Here is a 23,791-nt window from a genome sequence, read left to right on the forward strand (position 1 = left end):
CTCTTTTGTTTTTTCCCATTTAAGCATCTTCAGTTTCTAAAACCTGACAATCGTTTCCACCTACCATAGGATTTGGGGGACGTCCTATTTCCATTAAGTTGGAAGGGACCTTGGAGATCTTCTAGTCCAACCCCCTGCTCAAGCAGGAGACCCTATATGATTTCAGATACGTGGCTGTCCAGTCTCTTCTTTAAAACCTCCAATAATGATGGAGCACCCACTTCTGGTGGCAAGCTGTTCCACTGGTTAATTGTCCTCAGTTAGGAAGTTTCTCCTTAATTCCAGGTTGCTTCTCTCATTGATGAGTTTCCATCCATCGTTTCATGTCCTGCCTTCTGTTGCTTTGGGAGATAAATTGATCCCCTCCTCTTTGTGGCAGCCCCTCAAATACTGGAATATTGCTACCATGTCCACCCTAGTCCCAAATCCTGCAACCGTTCTTCATGTTTTAGTCTCCAGGCCTTTTAATCATCTTAGTTGCTCTTCTTTGCACTTTTTCCAAAGACTCAACATCTCCTTTGCAACGTGGTGACCAAAACTGGACGCAGCATTCCAGGTGTGGCCTTAATAAGGCTTTATAAAGCAGTACTAATATTAATATCATACTAATATGATTCTATGCCTGTTTATACAACCAAGGATTGTTTTTAATATTTGTATTCTATGTTCTTATCTTGGCTGTACTCCGCCCTGAGTCCTCAGGGAGAAGGGCGGTATATAAATTGGAAATTAAATTAAATTAAATTAGCTTTTTCGGCTGTTGCCACACAGAGCTGGCTCATATGTTTATGACAAGGGTCTGCAACCTTAAACACTCAAAAGAGCCATTTGGACCCAGTTTCCCACAGAAAAGAAAACACCGGGAGCCACAAAAACCTTCCCATGCCTATTTCTTGAGCGGCCACAAAACTAGCATATGTAATTGAATTAAAATGTTCTGGTTTTTTCTGAAACTTTTTTTTTTCTTGGATTTATTCATGGTTGGCCTACCAGGGGTTGAAAACCTCAATAAATCATGTGCTGGCAATTGTTGCACATTGGCAGTTTTGACGCATATTGTGAGTGACGGGGAGCCGCAGCAGAGGGGTCAAAGAGCCACATGCAGCTCCAGAGCCGCAGGTTGCTGACCCCTGGTTTAAGGGATCGTCCACAAATTTCTTTGAAACTTAAAAAACTTTTCTTGCCACATTTAAGTGAATCACTGTTAAATCAGTGACAGAGTTAAGTGACTCTCGACTTTGCTTGTCAGAAGGCCAAAAAATATGGTTATATGACCCCAGGATAGTGTAATCATCATTAATAGGAACTAGTTGTCAGGCATCCAAATGGAAAACATATGGGCTTGGGGATCCTAAGTGTGAATAATGGTCGCAAGTCACTTTTTTCAGTGCCGTTGTAGCTTTGGTCACTTAATGAACAGTTGTAAGTCAAGGACTACATGTACTTTGCTTCATTAATCATAAATGAGCATCGGATCAAAAAAAAACTTGTGTTAATACCAGAGTTTTGAGTCCCTCTTGTTTGCCCACGGACAAATTTATTTATTTATTTATTTGTTTAAATTTCTATACCGCCCTTCTCCAATATAGGACTCAGGGCGGTGAACAGCCAAAGTAAAAACAAGACATACAAAATCTAAAAACTGTTTAAAATAATTAAATATTCTGGCCGTAATTAAAAAATTCCAATTTAAAATCAGTTTAAAATTTAACTCAAGCCAGCCCAGCTAGCTGAAATAAATGGGTTTTCAGGGCCCGACGAAAAATCCGGAGGTCTGTTATTGTACGTATCTCGGGGGGGATACGTACTTTTCTTGAAAATCTTGAAATTATCAATTAATAATTTAGGAAACCTGAATACCAGCCCTTTTCACTTCGAAAAGAACATTCCTTTCACTCACTGGTTGTGTTCAGGCAACATACCGAACCTTATTAAAGGAGCCCATCTCTTGGGGCACACCCAAATTATTCAATCTTGCACCAACAAGAGGTTGAATTTATTCAATCCAGAGTTAACACCCCAAATTTAATAAAAGCATGTGAACAGCGCCACCGACTTTCACTGACCAAAGGATTACAAAAACACAACTCCGTCTTAACTGAAAACACAAGTTTATTTTCATAATTTTTACAAAAATTCAATATAGTAACCAAAACCGATATAGGTAGTCCTCAACGTGTGAAATGTGTTGAGTTTTGCCCCATTTTACGACTTTTTCTCATCTGATTTCTCCATTGACTTTGCTTGTCAGAAGGTTGCAAAAAGGGGAATTCACTACCTGTATGTCTTTTGTAGAAAATATATATAGATATATTTGAGGGTGCGTATGGTCTTTTGGTTCAGGATCATAACTCAAATAAATCCAAGTATTTTTTTGCCAACTTCTCTCACATCCTGAGGAAAAATTCCAATACACCGTGAATTTGATGGCATCTTTATATTGGGATCCTTCCACTTTTTGAGGTGGAAAATTTCAGTTGAGATCTCGGTAAGTAAGGTATCTTCGGCCATTCTGAGCAACTGAAAAAGTTTTTTTTTTCTCCCTACCAAGACCCACAAAAAAGCAAAATTAATTTTAATGGGCAATATTGATTCATTTCTGAACACAAGTATTACTGCAAGCCTCCTGAAATTACATGTGGAAGGATCCCAATTCCTCCCAAATGTGAGGAAATAATGGTGTTAAAACCTAACACCGTTGCAATCCAGGTTTCCTTAGTTATCAACCCTATTGCATGGGCTGGAAGGGACCTTAGAGGTCTTCTAGTCTAACCCTTTGCCCAAGGCAAAAGACCGTATATCATTCTGAGAAATAGCTGTCTAATCTTTTCTTGAAAACCTCCAATGATGGAGCACCCACAACTCTCTCTGGGAAATGAATTGTCTACCCGTTGACCAATTTTTCTGCAGTTTTGTTATTTTATACTATATCTTTGGATGATCAAGCTGAGAAAAAGAATACAGGTAGTCCTCAACTTACAACAATTCACTTATTGACTGTTCGAAGTTACAACGGGGACCGGAAAAAAGCAGACTTATGCACGCTGTTCTTATGCACGCTGTTCTCATTTACGACCCTTTCAGCATCCCCATTTGTCACGTGAGCAAAATTCAGACACTTGGCAACTGACTTGTATTTATGACGGTTGCAATGTCCCGGGGTCATGTGATCCCCTTTTACGACCTGACAAAGTCAATGGGGAAGCCAGATTCACTTAACAACCGTGTTACTAATTTAACAACTGCAGTGATTCACTTAACAGATATGGCAAGTCGTAAAATGAGGCCAAAGTCCCTTAAAACAAATTTCTCTTAGCAACATAAATTGTGGTCTTAAATTGAGGGCTACCTGTATTTCCTTGTATCTACCTTGTAAAAAATAGGTGGCATTTCTAAAACAAAAGAACAGAGTTAAGGCAAAGAAACTTTTACAATCCAGTTTTGATTTCTTCCCTTTCCAACTGATTAATAAAATAGATTATTAATACATAAAGAAGCATTCAATATCGTAGCAAACGGACGGGCATTATTGGACCAAGCATGAGGCCGTGTTAAGGGGACGCAATTCAGGTGGTGCTTCAAAAGTTCTGCAGCCAATCCACCCTTTTTTCCCCATCTCGGGCCACGCCGTCACTCTTGTGGCAAACTTTGCCAAAATCTCCTCCCAGACAATCGGCCAATCCCATTCAAACAGGTGTTTCTTTTGCTGGTGCTAAGTTGCAACTGGAAACTCTTGTGTAAGGCTTCTCACTTTTTTCTTCATGAAAATGGAAGCCCTGATGAGCAGAACTGAGGCGAGTCTTCTACTTCAGATTCCCTCCGCCAAGCGTACAAAAAAGGACCAAAAAAACCACACGCACCCAACTGCATCTGGATGAAAGCAAAGGCATCGCAGGGACTTGAACCCCGTCCTGGATTCCAGAAGTGCCAACCACCAATGCCTTTTGCTTTTTTTTTGGCTTGGGCAATGCAGCAAGGTGAAAAGCAAAACCTGAGAAAACACAATTTGTTCTCTCAGGAAAAGAAAAACCTGGTTTTTTTTTCTGCCTCCACTTCTGACCACGTACGGTACCACGACCTGAAAGAGTCTTAGCACAATTGCAAACACCCTCCCCCCCCCTCAAACAGCCACCTACACTGCCTAGTAACTAGGTCGGCCCAAGAGGCTCCCCACCCGCATTATGTCCCTCAAAGACAGGAAACATCGATCGTGTCAAATGTACAGCATTTCGTTGTTACTTGTTTGTTGCTAACACACTTTAGAGATTTTACTTGATTTGTGCCTGGCACAATGAACATCGTAGGAAAACTAAAAAGAACCAAAAATTTTACCTTCCTTGAACTGGGCTGTTGGCTTCCAACTTTAGAAGTTACAGGCAACATTTGCTCTGATGTTTTCATATATTTTTTTTAACAGATTACCTTGTGAACAGCAGCCCTGGGCAGGATCCATGTTTTAGCATGAAGTCAACTGGTTTTTTGATTTGGTTTTTTTGTTTGTGGTTTTGAGCTACATGTTGAACAGCTTGTTCCTGGAAAATTCTTAGCAAAAAAAACCTGGTTGCAGTACAACCCCCTACCCTCCTTCACCCTACGAGACACTGGCCAACGGGCTTTTCTATTGTAGACTATGACCGGCAATTACGACTATGGTTTAAAGGAATGTTAGGCATTTGGGCAATCAATCTTGCATTTACTGCAAGAAGGCTGGTCCCAAGACGTCTTTTTTTGTTTTTTTTGCACAAGTTTGGTGATTATTCCAAACAAGGCGGTCTCATTACGTTTAAAACATCTGCCTCTGCTGTAATAGTTACAGGGTCCATTTTAAGGAGCACCTGTTGATGAGGATACCCGAGACTTAAGTACACCAGGTCTCGACTCATATTTCAACACCCAAAGGATGGAATTCTTACAGAACCAATCTAAAATGCCCTCAAATCAGCAGCATGAAGCTGGGTCAAGTTTAAGAGGCAGAAGGGAGACCAGTTTTTCCTATCTTTGTAACATGGAAAAGAAAAATATGTTCACCTGTTTATTTCTGTCCACTGCAGTGTGAAAGTCTTGTCTGGAGGAGGTTCCTTCTTACTGATCTGTGGAAAGCAATCTAGACCCATGGGTCCCCCCCACAGCTCCTCCCATTAATCCCATCACATGAAGAGAGAGAAAAAATGGGTTTTTAGGAAGGCTATTCTTACTGGAGGAGTGGCTTCTGTGCCGCCTCATGAGGAGCTGGTTTTTTTGAGTGTTGTATGCTCTTGAATCAAACTGTTAAGAAAATACAACAGGAAGAAAAACACCCCCACACACACAAAGCATTCCGACTTTGGGTCAGGAATTGGGTAGAACTGTGAAGTTGACTTGCCAGTTAAGCTTCCTGGAGCTGTGATTTTTCTCGTGTCACTTAGAGCCTAAGCTGCATCTGGAAAAAAACTAAAGGCTTCAGTACCCACCCCAAGCCCTCCCCCACAATAAGCTTGAGAGGAACAAAGAAGAAAAGTCGCACAGGTTACCTAAAAGCAGTACCGTCAACTGCACTCTCGTCTCTCAGCCATACAAGAACTGGCTACACTGCAGGATCGTATTTGGATGGTCAGAGATCTCCTTTCAAACCACAGGCATATTTTTTTTTCTGTCATTCATCAACTGGACTTCTCTTTCAACTAGCATTATTTACTCTGCCCAAGAAAAGCTGGTTTCATATGCGCTACACAAGCAGATCAAGCACACTGCATCACATTACTTGCCAACTGAACAGACGTGCTTCAGATAGGGTTTTTTTTTCTCTTGGTGGAGTCTGAAAAAGAACTGGAAGAAACAGTGAGCCCCTCCCTCCCTCCCCCACAAACACGCCAAGCTGAGCCAAAAAATTGTGCCGTTATTACATGAGTAACTCACTGCCAAGGCCTTCACAGGAAGCACTGCATACAGGGTGGGAGCAACTGATGGGTAAATCACCCTGGAGAACTTCGCAAATAGCTATCATCTATGCAGTACACGAAGCCTCTGAAACATAACACCAACAAATGGTTGCCCCCCCTCAGCCCCCCAATCCCTTCCATGGATGGAATTGGAGCAGATGTCACTAGTGCTACGAGAGAGGAATGCAAGCAGATTTAAGTGGCATGCAGATTTCTAAATTTAGAAGCTGAGGTGTGTTATTCATACGGTTAATGCACACACTTGATCCTCATGAATTTAGGGGTTACCCAGTTTAGCTGAGCAAACGATGTAAAACTTTTGGGTAGACCGGAGCTTCCTAAGCTAGCATACATTAAAGGAATAGCATTACTTACCCCAAAACCTCTAAGTATTTTTCCCCAACTTGTCTAGTTTTTAAGCATTTTAGAAATCGTCCGAGAGAAGAGCATTCTTAGTTAGAGCATCACTATACAGTATTGCCAAGCGCCTGGATTTTACAATTTTTCTCAATGATGGAGGGAAGAGAGGAAAACATTGTACAAAGAAAACCTCCTGCCTGATTTAGAGAGTCTTCAGCTCTATTTTTCTGTTCTTGTCCAATAGAGATCAGATGATGTTTCACGGAGAGAGATTCTGAAAGAGCAAGAAGAATACCCCACCCACCCCACACCAAATGCCACACAACTTATTCACAAAGTAACTATTAAAAATGAACCCAGAAACAAGCATGTTTTATTTGAACAGTTTAAAAAGATTACAACTTCCTAGCCCTTTGGCAAATTCTGAGCATTTTTATTACTGTACAAAAATGACTTTATACAGGTACTCAAGGGGGCTACACAAAATGCACTCCTGTGCTGTCCTGGGCAAGAACCGGCAGTTAAGTGCCACTTGAAGTGGCTTCTATAGCACGAGAAGGCAAGGCAGTCGAGGCCGGGGAATATATGATAAAAGAGCCTTTATAAACTGAGCAGTAGCTCAAGTAGGAGGTATCTGGGGGCCAAAGGCAACCCAGCAAGCATCTTAAAACCTGAAAGGGACTAGAATGCATTATGAAATTCCAAGATTTCATTCGTAAAGCCCTGAAAATGAACATTTAACTCACATTTTCCCTAATATGCAATGCGCTTTTAGAAAGGGTCAAACTTATCTGTTACCAGTTCAGCTCCCAGGCGGAATGAAGCAAACCTTTTGGTGAGGCCAACAACCAACACAAATGGCCAAATTGCTCTCCAGTCCCAAAGACGATTGATCCAATTCTACCATGCTTTTTTATTTTTTTTTCCTCATTATTCTCTCTTCAATTCCATCTTAAGATTTAGGAAATCAATTCACACATCAAACATTTTGAAGCCAGCTGGGTAGAGAAAGCACCTTTGCCATTTTTTTTCCCTGAAGATTCTCTTAATTGGTTAATATTTGCATTTGTAGACACTGGCCTTCATGCACTGGTTTTTTAACGTGTGCTCCTCCTCATTTCCATTAAGGTTAGGAAATTTCACATTTTTGATTTCATACACTTCAAATTTGCCTGCTTCACTGCTTATAGCTTTGTGGATCTTTTTTTCCCCTGTTGGCAGAGATTCTGGCTTTTTCACCTGTTACAACATCTGGGACCTTTTCCATCAAGCAAGAGGCCATCTAGGATATTTCTGCCTTTATCGTTCGCAACGATTTTTGCTCCCTCTGCTTTTTATGATGCCAAGGCTTTTTCAGCAGGTTAATGTTGAGAGGACGGATCTGAAAAAGGTCTAGACAAGAGTTGTTCCCCAGGCCTCCCTCCCCCGCACCCCCACCCACAATACAAGACAAGATACATCATGAGCTATGAGCAGTCAATGGAGGTTATGATTACTGTTATATTAATTAGGTACTCAAAAGTCTGCAATCACTAATCATTCAATTTTTTTCAGACTCTTACAAAATTATTGCAACTCATTCTTAGAACCAATGATTTGAATTACAAAAAAAGGGAAACAATCAAAAGCAGAATCTTACTTGCAAAAATTATACAAACTACCCCGGAACGATTATACACACAGGATCATTCAGTTCCTTGTCTTTTCTCCCTGAAGTCTCTTAAGAGAGAGATTAAGTACCTGGAAAAGATGCCAAAAGAGAACCAGAAACTACTATATCTAAAGATTATGATTTCCTCTTTCACTTGTCAGTTTCCTACCTGGGCATTGCAGCCCCAGAATTTTACATTACCAAAGCCTTTCCTTTCAGAAAAATCCACTTTCTCAGGGGCTTTCCTTCTCCTCCCCTTAATAGGAAATGTGGGAGTTGGATCTATTTTTACAGATCAGTCATCATACACAGCTTTTTAGCTGGAAATTACTTGCGTATAAGCATTTGCCATTAAAGGCCCATTTCTTCCAATTGTCTCAATTTCTACTGCAGAAAATTACTTGCCAGACTAGGCTATTTTTCCAGACCTAAAAGTTATGGATATCCTGGAGAACTAATCTTAAAAAAAACACAGAAAATTATTTTCTCCCCTCCCCAACCCTAATGCTGGTTAATTAAAAAGCTCCCCTCCACTTCATATCAAACACTAGTGGGGTTTTGTTTTTTCCTTAAGAACTTAGCTTTCAAAACTTCCCAGCTCTTCTGCAAAGGCTGCGTAAATGGATCACAATTCCACAACCACTTCCAATTCTAGGCACTGTCCTTTCTTCCCAGGAAAGTGAGGTCCAGCCTCAGAGGGAGGGTGGTCTTGGCCGTAAGAACAGCAACTTCTAAGTCAAGCCACCAGAGGATGCTATAGTACCTGCAGAGAAGCTAGAAAGAAGGTGGCATTTATCCTCCCCGCCTTCCCAAAAAAAACCACAACTCCCAGATCAAATAGTTTGCTATCTATAAACATCTGTATACTTAACCCTCTTGCAGGGGAAAAAAAAAGAGTGGTTACAACCCAAGGTTGGGACTTATGGTCCTGCGCGGCTCCTCCCCCACTACAGATGCCAAGAAGCCACTTCCTCCTAGGAGTTAAGTTTTCATCGGCCACGCCTGGTTTCATTATGTTCCTTCCTTTGCTTGTTTACACTGGAGTTATTCAAGTCATCCTCTCAAGTCACTTCCTTCCTTGGCATCTTTTTCCTTATGGAAACACATCTGGACTTTTTGTGGATTCCTGTGGCTCTACATAACACCTGAAGGGACAAAATCTCAACACAACATTGCAACGCCCACCCCGTCACCCACAATAACTCTCCACCCGGCAGATGGCTATAAATCAAAATACAATTCTCGCCCTTGCAAAAATGCTGTCGTTTCCCCACCAGGGATTTCAACTCACCCATTCTGGGGAGGGTGGTTTACACACAGCCTCAAGGATTCTAGCTATTTTCTTGGGGGGGGGGAGAAGAGGGAGCAAACAAACAATGGCTACTTTTAAAGCACAGGAACTGCTGACTTGAGTTGGCTTGCGAAGACTGCCCAATAGCTTCCCAGCAAACAGCCGACTAAGTACACCTGTAAAGAGAGAGACCAACATCCCCCCCTCCCCTGCAGCCTCTTGAGAATAAACCCCAATTTACAACAAACCCAATTTACGAAGAGCGCAGCCCTAAATAAAAAGACGCTGCCAGAAGATCGAGGCGGTTACCAACTATACACGATTCACACGGGACTTTTTTACGGGTCGTCTTCACGGGTTTTCCCCCTAACACAGGATTCTTGGGTTGTTCTAGAAGCATCTATAAAGGGATCTTCCCATAACCTCTTCTACTTGCTTTTCCTGCTTTTCTTTCCCTGCTTCACCAGTGGGTTGGCTTCCTTCCTTGAGGGGGGGGGTGTCTACCGACTTCCTAGCTTCTTTCTTTCACGCCAGTTGCGAAAACTGATTTTTTAAAGTCTTTTTTGGCGTCCAATTGCCTTTAACAGCATCCTGACCAATATATATCTCAAGTGAGCTTCCAAACAAAAGTCCTCGGGAAAATTAAAACCAAAATGGCCCCCTTAGAACCACTTTTGGTTCACCATCGCCACAGCCTTAGTTAAAAACTTAAAACTAGCACTGGGCATTGTTTTAGAATGGTTTTAAGTCCTTTTTTTTTTTGCCTTCCTCTTCGCTAATTTTTCTACTTCTTTAGCCGAGATCTTTGCTTCTTTTTTTCCCCCACCCGTCTTTCCTTCTCTCTTCAATCTTCTAAAATGCCTTTTTCACCCTTCTCTCTTCTAAGTCTTGCCTCTGATTGAAGTCTTCCGTCTTGGTTTTCCTACTTCAGCAACAAGGCTTTCAAGCTTTTTTTAAAAAAAGAGTATCTTGTTGCCACTTCTTTTAAAGAAACCCTTTAAATTTTTTTTCTTCCTTTTTGTCACTCTGCTTGAAGCAGACTTTGTATTCAAGCTACCCTCTACAGCTAATTTTAATTTCTAAAGCTGAAACTTCAAGCGGTTGTTAATTTTCTACCGTCTTCCATTATATCTTGTTTTTCTATCTTCCATTTTCTTGATCTTTCATCAAAGCCTTGAGCCGTATTTTTCTTATCCTTTCAGTTTGCTTGTCCGAGGGCTTTTTTTTTTTTTTAAGTAAGCCCTTTTTCTGTAATTTGCCCCTCATATTTTAAAGATATCTTCAATCCAATCTTCTTATATTTTCTGGTTTAATTTAGAATTTGCCTCAGTTGCCTATACTTTTTAAGTATTAAGTAGCTGCTAACTAAGATTTCAATTGAATAAAAAGCCTCATTTGCTTTAAAAAAAATCCTTAGCTATCCCCTTTTAAAGAATTTTAGGCTGTTTTAGTCTCCTTTTTAAAGTCTAGTTATCTCTTCAGCCAAAACCACCCTCCCTCTCTCTCCTAGCCTCCCTGCAGCTCTGACAACGGAACAGCTCGAGCCACTATTTATAGGTGGACAACTCACACCCTGGAATCTGCAGCTCCTTCCACCACCTACCTCAGAAAAAATAGTCCCCTGCATACAAAGGCCCTCTACTGGGCAAGGACTTGTTGATTAGTTTGTATAATTAGCATTTCTTCCCAAACTAATACATGAATCTCACAACAGTTAAAATTTCATATTGTTCCTTGCGTTCTATGCCCCCCCCCCTTAAAAAGCTAAGCCTTTTAAGGAAAAAAAAAACAATTTAGGAAAAATTATGCAAGATTGTTCCTGTATTCTGCCCCAATAGGTAGCCATACAGGATGTTGTTACGACTTCATTTAGTGACAGTTCAAAGTTACAACGGCACTGGGGGGGGAAGTGACTTGTGACCGTTTTTCACACTTATGACCATTGCAGCATCCCCAAGGTCACGTGACTTAACGATTGGATGCTTGGCTTAACCTGAGTCGTAAAGGCGAGTTGTAAACTCACATTTACGACGGTCGCAGTGTCCCGGAGTCACGTGATTCCCCCCTTTTTGCAACCTTCTAACAGGCAAAGTCAACGGGGAAGCCAGATTCACCTAACAAAGGTGTTGCTAACTTAACAACTGCAGTGATTCACTTTTAACGACTGTGGCCAGAAAGGTCGTAAAAATGAGGCAAAGCTCACTTAATGCATTTTTCAACATCAATTTTGGGTTCAATCGTGGCCGTAATTCGAGGATGACCTGCACTTATACTGTGAGACTAAACTCCAAATTGCATATTTGGTTTGTAAACTAGAATATAACGATCCCCAAGTTACAGAAAATGCCCCAAATGTTTAGTTTACAAAGGGCAGGTACTGCTTTTTTCCCCAAATGCCACTATTAGGTTTTAATATTAGGTTTTGTTTTGATTTTTAAAAAAGGGCTTATATCGCCTTGTTCTATGTAGTGCAGCCTCCATGCAGACCAGCCCTGCAAGGTAGACCAGATCAGCCCTGCAAGGTAGACCAGTCAGGGATCAGCCCTGCAAGGTAGACCAGACCAGACCTGCAAGGTAGACCAGATCAGGGAATTATCAACCAAAGGCCTTAATTGTTTACCAGGATTTGACCCCCTGTGAGTTTGCAAAGCATTCTTAATAAGGCAAAAGCCATGTTGTATAATTGTGAAAATATAGCTTGCTTGCCCACTCCCACTCTTCCTCCACCCCCCACCCCCCAATACACATTAAATCCTATGGGTTTGAAACGGCATTTTCTTAATTCTTTTAGTTGCTTTGTCCTTCAAAAGCCTGTTTTGAACTCCTGATTACATTTAATTAACTTCATGCAATAGCAGCATGGAAATCCAACCCGGGAAGGGGGGGGCAACCCCCCCCGCAACCCCCCCAGCCCCCCAGCAGCAGTCGAGACGACGCAGCTGGGCGGCCATTTTGTTGGCTGTCGGCGCCGACGCCATCTTAAACATTGAGAGAGGGAAAAAGGGGGCGGGGCTCACGCGGCGCGCGGAGGGATACCCTGAGCGAAGGACGCGGCGTGGGACGAGAGGCCGTTTGTGTCGCAGCAGAAAGCCTCTCCGCCAGGCGAAGGGAGGGGGTGAGTAGGAGCGGCCGGTTCTAACCAGCTCAAACCAGTTCTCGCAGCCGAGAAGATTCCGGATGCCGCAGGGCCGCAGTGCGCATGCGCAACTCTGCTACGCCACTCGCCTCCCCTCCCCCCCCCACAACTCGGCTCTGCTTCCGGCCTTGTCTGAGGGGAAATTTTTTTCCCTCCGTTTTTACTTTATTCACAATATGTGAGGAAATAATGTTTGTTACGTATTTCAACGCAGGGCTGGTATATCTTCTCGCGTTATGCCCCGGGTGACAGAAAGGACGGCTAGGCCCGAGTTTCCATTTTTCTCTTGATTGTGTATAAACAACCCAACATGACTGAATTCAGAAGTATAAGGCATTTAAAAAAAAAAAAAACCGGGCAAAGGCCTGGAAGTGATGTAAAAAAAAAAAAAAAGACTGGACAGCCATTTGTCCGGAATGGGATAAATTGGAAGGGACCTTGGAGGTCCCTTGGAGGTCATCTAGTCCACCCACTGCCCAAGCAGGAGACCATACACCATTTTGGACAGGTGGCAGCCCAGTCTCTTCTTGAAAGCTTCCAGTGATGAAGCTCCCACAACTTCCGAAGGCAACTTCTGTTCCATGGGTTGATTGCTCTCACTGTTCTTCCCTAACTGGGTGGTACCCATAGGTTGGGGAAGACGTAAAGAGATTGCCCTGGTAGGAGCTCATTTTGGGGGTGCTACAAGATTCAGTGCCCTCACCCCTACGTTAACCAGGATAGTAGTTGCTTTGAAGACCGTTACCATCAATATCAATCTCTGGAGATTCTCAGTCATCCAGGTCATGGTTGTCCCAAAGGTGCTTTTTCAGGAGGCAAAAAAGTCCAGTTGCCTTCCTTTGGGACATCCATATCAATATTTCCATCTGGATGGGTCCAGATATGCTGTAGAAGCCAGATATGGTGTCTTGACATCTTGGTGGGATGAAATAGGGTGAAAGTAAATAAATATTAACCAGATATATGCTTTGTTTAGGGACCACTTGTGTGCTCCAATCTTAACTTTGGATGGGGGTGTCGTCAGCAAATCCTCAAACTGGAAATCCTGGTGGATGCACGGTGGAGGCCATGGCTGGAGTCCTCTGCCCAACTCTGGCCGGTGTAGCAGTTGCAGCTTTATTTGGAGCTGGACCTTATGACCACCTGATCAGATCGCTACCATGTGCCGCTGAAGATTACACAGAAACTTGACTACTTGGATGCTGTTTCAGATACCCATGTTGTGGGTGCTCCGTTGACTGTCGGTAGGTTTCTGGCTTCAATTCAAAATGCTGTTTTGACCTTTAGAGCAGGGGTTTCCAACCTTGGCATGTTTAAGACTTGTGGACTTCAACTCCCAGAATTCTGGAGTTGAAGTCCATAAGTCTTAAAGTGGCCAAGGTTGGAGACCCCTACTTTAGAGCCTCTCATGGATTTGGCTCCTTAAATATTTCCAGGCCACTGTTTGCAAATACTGGTTTCTGCACTGGTCATTGTTGGAGATGCTTTTAGTCCAGGGGTGAAATTCAGCAGGTTCTGACAGGTTCTGGATAACCGGTAGCAGAAATTTTGAGCAGTTCGGAGAACGGCAAATACCACCTCTGGCTGGTCCCAGAGTGGGGTGGGAATGGAGATTTTGCAGTATCCTTCCCCCAGGAGTGGGGAGGGAATGGGGATTTTGCAGTATCCTTCCCCTGGAGTGGGATGGGAATGGAGATTTTGTAGTATCCTTCCCCTGCCACACCCACCAAGCCATACTATGACCACCAAGCCACCCCCACAGAACCAGTAGTAAAAAAATTTGAACTTCACCACTGTTTTAGTCCCCTCTATTTAGGAGATTAAGAAGGGCATATAGAGTTTTCTGAGGTGGCCTCCATCTGGTGGAATGGCCTCCTTTAGAAATCTCAATTCCCTTCCTAGATGTTTATGAGATTGATTAGATTGGATTTGCTGCCGATGAGTTTTCTCACTATGACCATTTTACTCCTTTTAAGTTTTCTGTCTTCAGTTTTTATCATTTATGATTTTATCCAGTTTTATATTTTGTGACGATGGCTGCCCAGAGGTGGTGGTAATTAGCTGCAAAGAAATGGCCGCAGAAAATAATGATTCATCGCTTGTGCTTTTCCACTGTCATGGAAGGCTCTGCCTTTTTAGCTGCCTTGAGTCCTAAGAAGGATAAGCTATGTCAGATGGAGGTTCCTGGAGATGATTGAATTTACAGAAGATTAAAGAGACTGGCATTAGGGCGATGACATTGCCGACAATTCTGAGTTGTTCACCACACCTCCTTTTATAAATTATACTACAGTCAGCCAGGAACCTCGGCTTCCAAAATACCGAACTAAAACCAAGTGAACCATAGTGGGGCACACAGGGTATCTAAATCCAGATACTGAATGGCACTTTGAATTAAGCCGTGAAGTGTTTTTATCCTTGTCCGTTTAAAATAAATAGTAAAGCTATGTTCCTGTGAGCCCTAAATCGTGGCTTACAAACCAGTATGCCTGCACAAATGTGTATTTGTGTCACTGTGCACAAACAAGGGCGTCAGATGCCTATGCATAAGGTACAGACTGGGGTAAAGGCCATGCTTAACTGATGTGGGGCATGTAGTTTCTGTGACTGAGGGGGTTGGGTGGGAACCTGTTGCACAAGGCATCTGGAAGACCGAGTCATGCAAGAAGTAAAAAAGAAAAACAGTCAATATTTTGTTCTTTTGTTTATTTAGAGGGATTTAGAAATCCAGCCTCTCTCTCCTTTCGTTCCGGATTTGCTGTGTTGTATACATCCAGAAGAAAAAAGAACTTTTGTGCGCATGTGTTGGTTTTCCAAACAGAATGCCTCGCCTGTTCTGACAACAGCAACTGCAGAATTATATAAATGTGCAAACTCACCCTAAGGGTGGGGGCTCCCCCCTCCCCCCAATTTCGATTGCATTCTGTACCATGCAGCTATTTGTGGTGGCTTGGAGGGGGAGGATCTGCAAGATGGCGAATCAGCAGCCGGATCTTGTTTTACTTCCTCTTCCCCTCCACTCCACCCCCCCACCCCCCACCCCCATCATCACCGACTCCCTGGAGCTGCATGGAATTTTCCTCCATCCGAGCTTGTGCGTATGATGAATGTGTGGATGTGTGAGAGTTCAGTTCCAGGAGTTTTGGAGGGCACCGAAAGGAAAGAAGGTATCCAGAGCTTTCTCTGTGTACCTGCCTTCTATGAGGTGAGATTAACAGGCGCAAGGGGTTGGCGGGGCGGGGGGGGCACCCTCTTTAAGGAGTGCCTGGACCTGTGGGACTGCTTGCAAGAATCCAGGCAGCCACTAAGTGGCCAGCAAACAGAATACAGAAAGCCCTGTATCCTTGTTCGATGGTCTGGACTTTGCACCCAGATGTGGCTTCCCTTCCCTTTGCCTCTTTTTTCTATTTGATGTGGTTGTCCGGTGTTGCGTTAATTTATTGTCGATCTCAAGAGTCTAGCAATACCGTTGTAAAAACATCTCGAAAGCTCTTTGATGGCCCAGCGATCAATACGAAAGAACCCACTCCGCCCCAAGGATCACAAAGCAGAAAAGAAGTTGAGACTGAAGGAATGTGATAAAGATCGAAAGAAAGAGGGTTGAAGGCATGGAACGAATCTTAAGAGAGGCAAATGCATCCTGTGCTTCATTGAATATTTTTATCTAAGTTATGAGTACTATTTTTTCCCCCTGTAAAAAAAAGCAGACCATAAATCCTAATAAAAGATGATAACACGAAGGCATATATATCCATTGGGGAAATAGGCATTTGGCCAAGAAAGGTCCAGGGTTCAACTAAATGTTTTTCTCCGTGCAGTATCTGCTTTGTGTCCATGGCCATGTTAGCAATAAAAGGTGGGATCTTGTATCTAGGATAAGAGTGGGAGGATGAGGTGGCTTGGTTCGGGTCTGTGGTTTGGGGGCAGAGAATCTTGTCAGTTTCCAGCTAGATCCCAGAGAGAGGTAGTGCTAAGATCACAATGTGTTTATTGAAACAGTTCCGTTTGCTTTAATGAGGGAAACCAAGCAGATGATTCAACAGATGGGCTTATAAAATGCATGGCCTAATATATGCAATTGCTAGTAGAAGCTCACAGAAGTGCCCAACTGATCAGAATTTGTTAACGTGAGCAGATTTGTGCTGGAAAACTTAATTTTCTGAGATGGGGGGGGGAGAGAAAGCTCTCTGCACACCCATTCAAATATAAAATATTCTTCATCGTCATCACCTTCTTTGCTTCTCTGTTTTTTCCTGCCTCATAGATACAGTAACTAAAATCTCAATGTGATTATGCCTGGAATTCACTTTTCGCCCTCAGAATAAAAGATGATGGCATTTGGGGAGGAGGTGTGGACAGCAGAAATAGCAGGAGAAAAAGCCTGTATTTGTGGCCCCATTTTCTGGTGCAGAATCCTATCTCTATAAAACCAAGATATTTGGGGTAGTTATCAGGGATGCTTTATTTAGCATTTTCTGGGCCTGAACCAGCTTTCCCTGACTTAAATCCCAAACAGCTGTTGCAGGAAAAAGGAAGATTTTTTTTCACAAGGAAACCTTTTTCCCCTCCAATAATTTATGATGGATCGAGGAGCAAGTAAGGGTGACCTGAGAACACAAAATTGGACCATTTAGCAACATCTGTCATTTGACTAGTCCGGCATTAGTTTATTCCCAGGGAACCCTGGTTATAGGAGTCATAGGAGATGCTGTGCTAAATTGGGCCAAGGCAGTGTTGGTTCTTCATGCGGCCTTGGGGGTCCTTTCCTCCCCTGCCCCCTCTCTTCCCATGTATCTCTTAGTTACACTCTTCAATTGCAATAGTCCTTGATAGACCTCTTCCTTTAATGTACTCAGTTTCACATTTTGTGGCAATGACTTCCACAAATTAATGACGTGCTATCTTGATAATCTCCCTGTGCACTTTTTCTGAGTTATGCATGGTTTTATATCTTTTTTCTGAGATATGGAAACCCAAATATCGTAAGGAAGACGTTTGAGCCTCTTTTTGGTTTAATATGTCACTTATCACTCAACTTCATTTCATTGATGCAGAAGTTGGCATGAGTCTGGGATGAACGCATGCCTGTTATCTGAGAAAGGCCTTGAATGCAGTCCCTTATGTTCTCACACTACTACAACCTCTTTTAAACGGCAACCCAAAACTCTGCCTGTATAATCACACTCCCTACAGAAGTGAAGTTAATTTTCCTTGAACTAATAATGTATATGACACTGCCTTGCTTTATACAACATAGTTGAGTCTAAACCAAGGTGACATAATCCATACTATGTATATTATGTACACGTGTAATACAATGTTAAGACAATAGTTGTATTCCTACAATATGCTTGACAGAAAGTATCCAACAGTATTTTAGGCTCGTAATGATACATAAGATACATAGATACATAATGAGATCCATTCACCAAAAAGGATACAGGTCAGAAACACTTCCTCTTACTAGAGAATCTCACCTGACTTCTATTCCCCTAGATATGGGAAAATCTTGTTGCAGTTTGTAACTATTTTAAGTGACAGAACAACAAAAAGACATTTCTTCAAAATTGAAAATTGAAACTGATCAGAATAAGCTGAGGAGCACAATGTCTCAAGAATGATCCTCTGAACATTGAATATCAAAATTAAGACAGCTGCTAGGCTTAACCTTAAATAAGCGGGCATCCTTCAGCCTATACTAGTTTTGGTAACAAAATAATTTATTTCTAATTATAAACATAATAAATGTGTGTAGAATAAATATTTAATATGAAACAGAATATATCAATTGAATTTATTGATCTTTAGAGTTCATCTACCTTTCCTGACTTTGTTCTTGTACCTGGTTGCTGCAGTGTTCCTAGGATCAGTTTGTGAGCCAAACTGAAGATAGAAAATGCCTAAGCGAAAGTGCGTCTTTACTGACAAACTGAAGCAGAAATATCCTCATTTTCGCAAAGGAAGAGATGACTATGAAGCAGAGTGCTTGGTCTGCAAAGCTGGCACGTTTGTGTCAGTTGCACATAAAGGTGCCAGTGATCTGGAGTACCACATGTCCTCTGAAAAGCACAAGAAAGCTCTTGGAGGAGACAGCTGGTCTGCAAAACTGACCGAATTTTTGGGGACTCCAGGCACGAAAGCCGAGGATGCTCTTGCTGCAGCAGACAGCACGCTACCCTTGCACACCATCCCAAGTTGCAACAGCTACAAATCAACAGGCCGCACGTCTGACTTGTTCAGAAAAATATTTCCTGATGCAGAGATAGCGCAAAAATTTTCCAACACCCGGAGCAGGACAGAAAGTCTTGAGAACTCTGTGCTTGCCCAGCATGCAGTGAGCCTCGACCTGAAGGCCTTGGAGGAACACGGCATCCCTTTCTGCGGGGTGGCTATAGATGACAGTAGCCACAGGGCCCTGAAAATGGTCCCTGTCCTCATCCAATACTATGACTACAGGAACGGCGGCTTGAAGACCAAACTCCTGGAACTTCAGGAAAGTCCCACCGAGATGGACATTTCGGACTCTCTTGTCAAAGCTCTTAAGAAACACAGATTGCTTCAGAAGTGCGTGGCCTTCGCGGGGGACAACTGCAACACCATGTTTGGTGAACTTCGGCAAGACGAGGAGGCGAGGACTGTGTTGGCCAAGCTGAAGAAATCCCTCCAGAGAGAGACGTTGATTGGGGTGTACTGCCCTGCCCACATTCTGCACAACTGCATCCACCACGGAGCAGACGCCCTGGAGGTGGACGTTGAGAACATCATCCTAAAGATCTACCAGTACTTCCACATCTACGCGGTGCGGACGGAGCCCCTGCACGAATACTGCGAGTTTGTGGAGGTGGAATACAAGCGGCTGCTCTCCCACAGCAGGACCCGCTGGCTGTCCTTGTTCCCCGGCATCACGAAGCTGCTCCAGATGCACTCGGCCCTGAAGTCCTTCTTCTTGGGCCAGAGCAACCCGCCCGCCGTGCTCAAGAGCTTCTTCGAGCACGAGTTTGGCGAGCTCTACCTCTGGCACATGCACTCGCTGATGAACGCCTTCCATTTGCACATCGAAGAGATGGAGCGGGAAAATAACTCCCTGGTGGAGGTGATGAAGACGCTGGACTCCGTGCACACCATCCTGCTTGACCGTAGAGCCCAGAACTTCATGTCGTTGACGGTGAAGGGGATGCTTGCAGACAAGCGCAAGGAGGGGCTGGAGGCGGGATGTGACGCCTTCTCCGATGCCGTGCGTCGCCTCTACAGTAACTGCATCGACTACCTGGAGATGTGGATGGCGTCCCTGCAAGAGTTTTCCTGCTTCGCCTGGATGGCCCTGAGTGATACACCGAGCTGGAGTGACGTGGAAGCATGTATAACATATTTGATTGAGAAAGGCATAGAGATTGATGACATCAGGTGTTTTGACCAGTTCAACAACCTGAAAAAATTTGTGGAAGCTTCCAGCGATGAAGAAGAATTCCAGCATCTGCTTTCACATCAAAAGTGGACCAAATACTTCCTGAAGGCTAAAGCCATCGAATGCTATTCAGAACTCTTAAAAATTGCACAGTTCTTCTTCGCGATCCCCTCCCACAGTGTAAATATGGAATGGAGCACTTCTTTTCATTGATACAAGACCTGCGGGTCAAGGAAAGGACCTGTTCGAACAGCCTACCATTTAATTTTAAAAATAACTTTTGGAAACATTTTTGTGCATGCTTTGCTCTAAAGAGACATGCACCTACATGCCATAGGAAGAGACAGAAAAAGGCAATGTGTCTTTTGGGGGTGTACCATCTGTGCACGGTAGAGCTTTAGGGCAGCAGCCCCCCCATCTTTTTGGGTGTCAGCGTTCCAAGTAACCTGAAGTGAACATGGCTGAGGCCATCTTGGAGGGTTCAGGGTTGCCATTGGGCACCAGGGACCAATTCCACGGAGAATGGTTTTTCTGTGGACTGAAGGGGGAATGGTTTCACATGCCTGCCTGCATCCCGTGGATGGGGCTTTGCTTGTTTGCATGGCCCAGTTTCTGGCATGCCACAGATTAGTGCCATTCCATGGACAGGGGGGGCTGAAGATTCCTGCTTTAGAGTATCATCTATAATTAGAAGCGTCAGTGACTGTTGTTCTGTTTTTGTCATTAGTCGTGGCCTTTAACCTCATTACTGATTCAGAAATCTTTTCATTGAACCAGGTTTGGGATTGATTGCAAAATTGAAGGGAGAAATTCTTTTTTTGAAGTTATTTTTTTTTTTTACTTTCGAAGGCAGTTTTGCGATGTCACGAAGTTGGCAGGCTCACAGAGTAAGCACAGAGCAAGATGTTCTGCAATCTGTGATTTTCTGCCTGAGCTCTGCTGTAAAGGTTTAATAACATCTGAAAAGCAGCAATCTTTTAAGGAGCTGAGACTTCAATCCATTTCCAAGCTAAGAGCATTTAACCCCTGAAAAGCTAACCCTCTTTCATTGCTTAATAGCTGCACCGATGGATAAAAAAAAGCCCTTTCTTTACGTTATTTTACCAATTAGTGCTTCTTTGAAAAAAGACTTTGAAGGGGCTTTAAGGCAAAAAAAATCCCCTTATTTCCCCCCTCCCCCTTCTTTTTGCCCTTGGAGAAATTGGGTATGTCTAGTTTAATGAAAAGAAGGACTAGGGGAGAGATGATAGCCAAGTTCCAATAACTCAGGGGCTGCCACAGAGAAGAGGGAGTCAACTTATTCTCCAAAGCACCTGAAAGCAGGACAAGAAGCAATGGGTGGAAACTAATCAAGGAGAGAAGCAACTTAGAACGAAGGAGAAATTTCCTGACAGTTAGAACAATTAACCAGTGGAACAACTTGCCTCCAGAAATTGTAAATGCTCCAACACTGGAAGTTTTCAAGAAGAGATTGGATAACCATTTGAAATTGTATAGGGTTTCCTGCCTGAGTAGGGGGGTTGGACTAGAAGACCTCCAAGGTCCCTTCCAACTCTGTTATTCTATTCTAAATCTGGCAAAGGCAACAGCCACATCTGGCTTAGAAAGAGAGCTGGTTTATGAGCTAAGTAACTTGCCAGAAGTTATAGAAGACTTCTCATTCAAAGAACATCAGAGCAGCTAAGCTGAGCAGGACAAAACAGAGACTACGGATGAACCACCAAGGCACTGATCTTTTTAGAAATCCATCAAGCCCAGAGAGATTCCCAGTGCCATATAATGGACCCTGTATTATTAAGACTCTTTAATAAAATGACACAGTACTCAACCACAGTATCAGGCCTGGGCTCAACTATTTCTGTGGTGCAGGACCGATTATGCTGCCTGGAAGCTAGCAGAGGTCATTTAAACGGTAGTCAAATCCTCAAAATGAATCAGAAAAGTGGTAAGAAGTGCAACTTTCCAAAAAGGAAAGAAAGAGAAAAGTGGGCATTGTTTTATTTTTTTAAAAGTGGCCCTTTATACACCAAATTAGTAAAGTAGTGTAAATACAGGTAGTCCTCGATTTACGACAATGAAGCCCAAAATTTATGTTAAGCCAGACTTTGTTAAGTGAGTTTTGCCCCATTTTATGACCTTCCTTACTACTGTTGTTAAGTGAATCACTATGGTTGTTAAGTTAGTAACAAGTTTGTTGAATTTTATCAGGCTTCCCCATTGACTTTGCTTGCAAAAGGTCGCAAAAGGGGATCACATGACCCCAGGACATTGCAAAGGTCATAAACTGGAACCAGTTGCCAAGTGTCCCAATTTTGATTATATGATCATGGGGATGCTGCAAAGGTCGTAACTGAAAAACGGTCAAGTCACTTATTTTCAGTGCTGTTGTAACTTTGAACAGTCACTAAATGAATTGCTGTAAGTTGAGGACTACCTATGTAGATTTAAATAAAATAAGCACATTACAAAATCATTCACAATTAAATATTTGAATTTAAAGTGCTGAAGTCCCCATTCCTTGCTTCTCCACAGATATTAATATTCATAGATACTAAAATCTGTGAAATGTAGAGATGTAAAATAGCAAAATTGGAATTAATGCCTTGGAAGGTGGGAAAACTTAGAGGCAAATACATTTTAAAAATGAAATTATAACTATGGTCATCAACAGTTAATTGGAGTTATATTACATGCTTGGAGAAAATAACAAATGGAACATTTTGCTGATTATGGTGTGTCATTTATTATGAACTTTATAGCAAAAGTGAAAAATCATTTTCGTTCATGTTTAAAGTTAGTCTTGGGTGTACTTCATATATTGTATATTGGACTCCAATACCCATTAACCACAACCAGCAGGCTATTGCTAGCTGTACATGATAAGAATTGAATTCAGCATATTTTGAAGTCCAAAGGCCCATCAGTGAAAAGTTAATTTCAGGAATTCCATAATAGCTTAGGTCAGGGGTCGGCAACCTTAAACACTCAGAGAGCCATTTGGACCCGTTTCCCACAGAAAAGAAAACACCGGGAGCCACAAAACCCTTCCGTGCCTGACTATTTCTTGAGTGGCCACAAAACTAGCATATGTAGTCGAATTAAACGTTCTGTTTTCTGCTGAAACCTACTGGGGGTTGAAAAGCTCTATAAATTGTGTGCCAGTGGGTGTTGCATGTTGGCGGTTGTGACACATATTTTGAGTGACGGAGCTGCAGTAGAGGGATGAAAGAGCCACATGCGGCTCCAGAGCCACAGGTTGCTGACCCCTGGCTTAGGTGATAACTATAATCCATCTTGACAATATACTTACTAATTCTTAATAATACAGAAAAATGTGAGGTAGACAGATGAATCTGTAACTGGCTGGCAAACCCCATTCAGCATCTAGTCCTCAATAGAACTACAGCTTTATGGAGAGGAGTATGCAGTGGTGAACCCCAGGATTCTTCAACATCTTGATAACAATTTAGAATGATAGAAGGGGAACTCGTCAATTTTTCAGATGACACCAAGCTATTATTAGGAATAGTCAGCACTTTAGAAGATGGGCTCAAGATTCAGAAAGAAGTTGAAAAACACAAGCTAACAAAATGCAATCCAGTAGTGAGAAAAAGGGACGCGGTGGCTCAGTGGCTAAGACGCTGAGCTTGTCAATCGAAAGGTCCGGCAGTTCAGAGGTTCAAATCCCTAGTGCCGTGTAACGGGGTGAGTTCCGTGACTTGTCCCAGCTTCTGCCAACCTAGCAGTTCGAAAGCACGTAAAAAAATGCAAGTAGAAAAATAGGGACTGCCTTTGGTGGGAAGGGAACAGCGTTCCGGGCGCCTTTGGCGTTGAGTCATGCCGGCCACATGACCACGGAGACGTCTTCAGACAGCACTGGCTCTTCGGCTTTGAAACGGAGATGAGCACCGCCCCCTAGAGTCGGGAACGACTAGCACATATGTGCGAGGGGAACCTTTACCTTTACCTTTACCTTATTAGTTAAGGTGGCTGGTTGAAAATACGTCACTGTGTTTTAAGCAGCCAGTAA

At 42.9% G+C, this 23,791-nt stretch overlaps 1 protein-coding gene across 3 annotated transcripts; it reads left to right on the forward strand.

The window, feature by feature from the left end:
* Positions 1 to 15,388: 15,388 nt before the first annotated feature.
* On the forward strand, positions 15,389 to 22,488 carry LOC139321826 (uncharacterized). Of its 3 annotated transcripts, none has more exons than XR_011600813.1 (2): positions 15,389 to 15,561; positions 15,811 to 16,248. XR_011600813.1 is itself a non-coding variant. In XM_070950734.1 (2 exons), exon 2 carries the CDS (start codon positions 18,253 to 18,255, stop codon positions 19,972 to 19,974), a length of 1,722 nt encoding a protein of 573 aa, XP_070806835.1. In that variant the 5' UTR covers positions 15,389 to 15,561; positions 18,165 to 18,252; the 3' UTR covers positions 19,975 to 22,488. The 3 variants fall into 3 exon arrangements, 2 of the variants coding, with proteins under 2 accessions (XP_070806835.1, XP_070806834.1); XM_070950734.1 differs by lacking the exon at positions 15,811 to 16,248 and adding an exon at positions 18,165 to 22,488; XM_070950733.1 differs by lacking the exon at positions 15,811 to 16,248 and adding an exon at positions 18,212 to 22,488.
* Positions 22,489 to 23,791: the final 1,303 nt, after the last annotated feature.

The sequence above is a fragment of the Pituophis catenifer genome, unplaced genomic scaffold, assembly GCF_029215685.1.
Source record: "Pituophis catenifer annectens isolate HBS135680 unplaced genomic scaffold, rPitCat1.0.hap2 SCAF_10, whole genome shotgun sequence".
Classification (NCBI taxonomy): domain Eukaryota; kingdom Metazoa; phylum Chordata; class Lepidosauria; order Squamata; family Colubridae; genus Pituophis; species Pituophis catenifer.